General features: G+C 40.5%; 1 protein-coding gene across 1 annotated transcript; it reads right to left on the reverse strand.

The window, feature by feature from the left end:
• Window positions 1–1,453: 1,453 nt before the first annotated feature.
• On the reverse strand, window positions 1,454–2,673 carry LOC114075976. The gene is made up of 2 exons (XM_027914152.1): window positions 2,213–2,673; window positions 1,454–1,460 (listed from the first exon to the last, which is right to left on the reverse strand). The coding sequence occupies exons 1-2, from the start codon at window positions 2,671–2,673 to the stop codon at window positions 1,454–1,456; spliced, it is 468 nt and encodes a 155-aa protein (XP_027769953.1).
• Window positions 2,674–7,266: the final 4,593 nt, after the last annotated feature.

A 7,266-nucleotide genomic window follows, 5' to 3' on the forward strand; every position in this document is an offset into this window, starting at 1 on the left:
GGATAATTCTTCTCATGAACCTTGACCTGTCTGGACGCATAAGCTATTACCTTACTACCCTGCATAAGAACACAACCCAAACCAACCCTAGATGCATCACAATAAATAGTGTAATTCTCACCACACTTAGGCAAAGTAAGCACCAGGGCTGAAGTGAGTCTGTCCTTGAGTTCCTGGAAACTCTTCTCACAAGTCTCCGTCCATTCAAACTTGGTCTTCTTCTTAGTCAAAGCTATCATTGAGGCAACAATGGAAGAAAAACACTCCACGAACCTGCGATAATAACCAGCCAATCCATAGAAGATACGAATATCTGTGGGACGAAGAGGTTTTGGCTAGTTCTTAATAGCCTCTGTCTTCCTGGGATCTACCTCCACACCTTTGTCGGACACAACATGACCCAGGAAGGTTAGTGATCTAAGCCAGAATTCGCACTTGTTGAATTTGGCATACAGGTGATGTTTTCTAAGTACCTGTAAGGTTAGTCTCAAATGCTGTTCATTCTCTTCCTTGGTCATAGAGTAGATCAGAATGTCATCAATGAATACTATGACAAAGGAGTCAAGGTATTCACGGAAGACCCTGTTCATGAGATCCATAAATGCAGTAGGTGCATTTGTGAGACCAAATGACATAATTAGGAACTCATAATGACCATAACGGGTACGAAAGTCTGTCTTTGGGATATCTCCATCCCTAACTGAGCTGATGGTACCCTGAACGAAGATCAATCTTCGAGAAGAAACTAGAACCTTGGAGTTGGTCAAACAAGTCATCTATTCTGGGAAGTGGATACTTATTCTTGATAGTGACTTTGTTGAGCCGTCAATAATTGATACACATTCTAAGGGTTCCATATTTTTTTTTCACAAACAACACTGGAGCGCCCCAAGGGGATACGCTCGGCTGAATGAAACCCTTATCAGTGAGATCTTTTAACTGCAGCTTCAACTCTTTGAGTTTAGCTGGAGCCATTCTGTAGGGAGGAATTGAAATTGGTTTAATATTGGGTTCTAAGTCGATACCAAAGTCAATCCATCGAGGGGGAGGAACTCCAGGCAAATCATCACGAAATACATCTTGGAACTCATTCACTACAGGCACTGAGTCTATGGAAGGAATGTCATGATCTAAATCATTAACACTCACAAGATGACACAATAACCCCTTGGACATCATTTTATTGGCCTTAAGGTTCGAAATCAAGGGATTAGGATGACTCGAGTTGTACCCCTCCCAGACTAGCTCTTCTTCATTAGGGAAATGAAATCTCACAACCCTACTACGACAATCCATACAAGCATAACAACTACGAAGCCAGTCCATGCCAAGAATAACATCAAAATCATGCATTGGTAACTCAACCAAGTCTTCACGGATAGTCTTACCACTTACAACTATTGGGAAATCATTAGATACTCTATCAGTTCTTACATTTTCTCCTAATGGTGTACTAACCACTATAGAAACATGCAGAAGTTCAGGTAATATCTCAAAAGTGAGAGAAAGCAAAGGAGTTACAAAGGAAAGCGTAGACCTTAAATCAAGTAAAGCATAAACAGAAGTTGAGAATACTTGCAGCATACCTGTGACCACATCGGCGGACTTCTCCTTCTCCTCCCTTCCCTTAAGGGCATATAACCTGTTCCTCTCAGGAGGCTCGGCTGCTGCTGCATCCTGTGGATTAGGCCTAGGCTGAGCATTACCTCCTACCTGACCTCTTTTCTATGGGCAGTCCTTAACTATGTGCCCGCTCTTACCGCAACCAAAGCAAACATTAGTGCCCTGTCTGCACTCTCCACTGTGAGCACGACCACACTTAGCACAGTCCTTTCTGGGATGCTGCATCTCACCTCCATTGCCCTTCTTAGACTCGGGTCTGCCTCCTCTAGGTGTTGTACTCCTCTGAAAGTTAGAGTCCCCTGAACTCTGTAGCCCCTTTTTAAGTATGGGATGCTCACGGACGCCAAAGTTGTTCCTGTTGCCACCATTGCTAGGACTTGCCTGATCATGAGGCTTAGGCCTCCTAGCATCACGGACGCCCCTCTTCTTCCAGCTGTCCTCTACCTGCTGGACATGCACCATCAACCTGGAGAGGTCCATGTTATAGTGGAGCATTGCAGATCGACACTCCTCCTCTAGATCTCCGGTGGTTCCTGTGAGGAACCTGCTCATCTCATCCCTGCTGATAGATACAAGGGAAGTAGCATACCTGGACAGTTTAATGAACTTGAGGGAATACTCCCTGACTGTCATAGATACCTGTTTAAGGTTGCTGAACTCCTCAACCCTGGCGTCCGTCATCTCCCTGGGAAAGAATCTCTCCAGGAATGCTTTCTTAAAAAGCTTCCAAGTGACCGGAACTCCGCCCAAAGCTCGACTATCCTGCCACATCTTGCACAAACTCTGTGTAACATCCTTGAACTGATAAGAAGCTAGCTCAGCCTTCTCAGTATCTGTGGCCCCCATGGCCACCAAAATCTTGTGTACCTCATCCATGAACTCCTGGGTATCCTCTGAAGTCTTGGACCATGTGAAAATAGGAGGATTCATCCTCGTGAGGTCTTGCAGCATGTTAGCCATGCTACGAACCGGTGGGTTCTCCCTTTGAACATTCTGCCGGTTGAATTGGTTAGTCATGTCCTGGGCCTGCATAGTGATTGCATGTGCCATTTGGGCCAGATATTCCCACACCTCCGCATCAGTCAACCCAACAGGGTTAACCGGCATAGCCACTCCTTCAACTGGAGCCTGGGGTGGAACCTGATTGTCCCCAGCAGCTGCTCCTTCTCTCCTCTGACCAATGGTTCTCCTAGTATTCATTCTCTGAAAACAACAAGGATTGATGTTAGACACACTTATAACATCAAGAAATCATACATTAGGAAAAGGCATGATGAGATCACATGAAGGGAATTTTCCTACGCATCATGCATTGTCTAATTCAGGATAGTGGTGCACATCACTACCATGACTTAAAAACTACTCAACGTGGTTGATGTGAACTTATTATTTTCGGAACTTAACCTAAAGCTCTGATACCAACTTTGCCACGATCGGAATCTAGACCCCTGACAAGACCGGCGTCGTTTACCTGTCAGAGGTCGCAAACGAGCCTACATACGTCATACTTACTTCATCTAGGTTAATTTTAGCGGAAAATTTGAAATTTTTGTTTTCTTATTTCATGCCTAATATAGAAATAATCAAATGAAAGAAGCAGTTCATAATTGCATTAAACGTATTCTTGTCAAAGTGGCACCAATACAAAGTCTGAAATGAAACACTAGTGGAACATGCTCCACTAGCTAAAGCCTACATCTAAGCTAGATAATAACGGTAGACATCCTTGAAATCATGAGGGCCTACCAAGTTCGGATGTAAGCTCCACATTTGGATAGCTGCAACGTCGTACCGTAAGCTCTAACGTCCACCTGTTCCTGCACCTAAAAGAAGATATTGTATGGGATTAGTACACACTTGTACTAAGTATGGGTATATGCAAGCACACACCAAGGACATGCATGAGTAAGAATAGCTCTTTCCTAACAACATAATTTATGGAAAGTCAAGTCAGTAGACTTGCCAAATTTGGATTAGGAAGGTTAGTGGACCTACCAAATTTGGATTAGGAAAGTCATTCCATGAGAGTAACATGCATCATCATACGTATCATATTGAGCACAACAATAACATCTTACATATAACACATATGATTTTTCATATAGCACATAACATCTTTCATATCATTTGTTCATATGCCATGAGAACTTGGAATCATGGACTTGACATTAAGATTTCCCAAAATGAGGGCTCAACATAAAGGACCTCAGCTAGGGAGCATTCTTTAGCAAACACAGAGTCTGCTTCATTCATTCATACGTACTTCAATTTATAAATTCATAAGCTAGTGTAAACACCAGCTATAGCTAGGATGTAGTTTAAGACTTTCATCGGGTTCGCTGTGCAATGATCAAGAATGACCTAGTGTCATCACTTAAGTCTAGATCACCTCTTGATTATCCTGTCCTAACACCTTTGGTATCATTCATTTTATTATGTATATCAGTTGAGACTGGCCTCATTCATTCATTGGGAACTTTAACTTTAACCAACATAGATCATGTGAGCATACTAGCGTACATGGGAGTTGAACTGCCACACCGAAAAGAGGTGGAATCACCGGCCAAAGTGACCCAAAACATGCTAGCGTACATGAGAATTGAACCCCACCAGATTCCTATATTGGCAGTATAGGTTCGGAGAATAGGAGATATAAGGAGACCCATACCCGGCATGCCGGACAGTCTCATCTCATGAGAGTTATGTGAACCTCTGCCCTTCCCGAAAGAAGGCATCACCGCTCATAGCTGGTCTATTGGTGCTCAGTATAAAGTTCCATTACATTCAACTCATACATCATGGAAGATGGCTTTAGTATGAGGACATCATATCTCAATAGATGATTTCTCATCTCATCATTAGTATTAAGTGTATATTAATCTCAATACTTTTATTAGAGTGTTCATAGGAACTGGTCTCTTCGTTAGCTTAACACTTTCATAGGTGAGTACATTTTGGTAACATTTACTTAGTCTCATTTGAGATTCCTATCATCTTTCACATTAGCCTCTTATGATGTTGTCACCACATTCATTAGCTTTAGATCATTTGCTCTTCATAATTACTCACCCCTTTTTCGTGAATGTTCATCTCTTCATATGCCAATGCACTCGGCCATTTAGTGTGTTTCACACTCTTACTTAACCCTTCTAGGGTTTCGTCATTTCGTTACATACATCTTAGGTTTACTTACTTTTAAACGTATGCTAGACTTATGGGTCTATACACACAAGCCATGAGGATTCATTCATAGTTCGTTTAAGTGATTTATATCTTCCTAAGATTATGTGGTACAAGACTTATGCATTTTGTAAGTATGCCAAGATCTCATTTTTGATCTATGTAGGCAACATTATTTTTGAACATTTATTCACGTATGACTTATGAATCAATACGAAATTTGGGCAAGGGAACCCGATTTCGAATCCCTTCAACAACACTTACATTTTCATTTATTTTGGTTTGATCCACACGTCTTGGGGACCCAAGATCGAGCCTAACACCTTCATTTTTATTTTCCTTAATTTCTCTCTTAATTTTTCGTTCATTAAAACTGAGAGGACGTGAGATCGAACCCCCACAACCTAATTTCCTTTTATTTTCTTTTCTTTAATTTCTCGCCTTCTTGGCCGAGAGGGTGTGGGTTCAAACCCCCACAACCCACTTTAATTTTTCTCCTTAAATTCCCTTCATTCTGCCTAGAGGTCATGGGTTTGATTCTCACACACCTCAACATTTTATTTTATTTTAATTTTTCCTTAAATCTGACTGAGAAGTAGTGGGTTCGAACCCCAATCCTCTCATTTTTTTATTTCTATTTTTAACTTAGGGAAAATCGGCCAAGGGCACTCGGGTTTGAATCCCGTGTGCCTCACTCATTTTTAAATTTTAATTAATTATAATAAGCCTTAGCAAAATTCACCAACTTTTCAGTCAAGGGTACCCAGGTTTGATCCCCCCATAACCCCATTTCTTTATTTTCATTTTTGGAGCTTTTCACGTGTGAGGTCTCGGGTTCAATCCCTAGTGACCTCACCTATTTTTCATTCATTTAAAATCTCATGTTGTTATCCTTGTTTTGGCCGAAACTAAGCTAACACAAAGCTGGAAATTTCGATCATGTTTTTGCAGCCTATTTTCTCACCTCTTTCACGTTAAATGTGTATACGTTTGGAGTAGTTTTTAGTGAGTTCTTTAGGTACATTTTCAAGATCACATTCGATAAAGAGTTTGCACTCAAATCAGCATTTTTACATAACTTATGAACATCACGATTTAAACAAGTTTGTGCACGTGTAATACAACCATAAAAACAAGTCATTTTCATGCTTCAATCTGTGTTCAAAGTCACGGCTACACATTGCACACACATAAATACATATTTTTGGGAAACATAGGTTATCATTCGTACAATTCCAAACACACATTCATGAACATATTCATCAGAAAAACACATTACACGCATAATATATTCCAGCAAACATACCCAACCTATTAATCAATGGGAGCTAGTGACAGGGACATGCAACGGGGAAACAATCCTAGTTTTCGGATTAGAATTGACTGAATCTTAAGGGTCTCTTGGGAAAGGGACCAAGAGTAACGAAACCTATACCTTTTATGCAGTTCAAACCTTGACTTGCTGCCCAAAACCTTCTCCAAAAATCACGTCCAAATCGCCTCAAATCCAACACCAAATCGACGGAATAATCCTTCCTTTTTCCATCGACGGAATAATCCTCCCTTTTTCCTTTTTCAACACCAAATCGATGGAATAATCCTCTCTTTTGCTTAACGGTTTTGATTATCTTGTTTTTCTTATATTTTCTTGTAAGTTCTTCAAGTGTGAAGAACTTTTAGTTGCTGGTCAGTTCTTGTATTTCTGCAGAGAGAACGTTATAAGAAAGAGATTTTGACGTGAGAGAGAGAGAGAAAGAGAGAGAGTTAAACGTGAAAGGTTGTTTAGGCTTAGGTAAAGACTTAGTCAAACACGGACTCTTTCAAACCTTAAAAAAATCTGATTTTTCGTTTTTCTTAAACAGCTAATAAATATTAAAATTAAATTAATTTACCAATTTAATTAAACCAATTTAAATCATTGCTTCCACCTAGATTCGAACCTGGGTGGAACAAGACTTCACTCAAAGGCCAATTTTCAGCCCTCTCTCCCCAAAAAGACCCTCCACCTTATTAGTTAAATAATTAATTACATATTTAGGATAATTAAGACACTACCCTTATCTTGGAAAAAGACCATTTTACCCCTAGACCCTCTAAACTTAAGATTTTCCCTTTTTAAGTTTGGTAAAGACTCATCAGGGTAAATCTTTATATTCGGGAGCCCTACATGGCTTGACCCAACCTTTCCTAGCTCAACTAACTCCCCAAGTTAGTTGGCTTGGCTTTCGCAAGGGTTCGTAGGTCTAGTTCTATGCGCATCAATCCGTGTACTGGTCTAATCATTGGAATTCTAGACACATGAAGCATTACTTCGCATATCCATTTTTTAGGGTTGTTACAGCTTCCATCAAGAACGCTTTAGAGGTTATGGAAAGTTACCAACCATTAGAGTATTAGGATAGTTGATTCACGTAGTGGGATGATGTGTAGTTAACCATTATCGCATTAGTGGGATAATGGGTA

This window comes from Solanum pennellii, chromosome 2 (assembly GCF_001406875.1).
Source record: "Solanum pennellii chromosome 2, SPENNV200".
NCBI lineage: Eukaryota > Viridiplantae > Streptophyta > Magnoliopsida > Solanales > Solanaceae > Solanum > Solanum pennellii.

Coding starts and splice junctions, on each gene's coding strand:
- LOC114075976 (XM_027914152.1), bottom strand. CDS start 2,673: ATGGCACATGCAATCACTATGCAGGCCCAGGACATGACTAACCAATTC.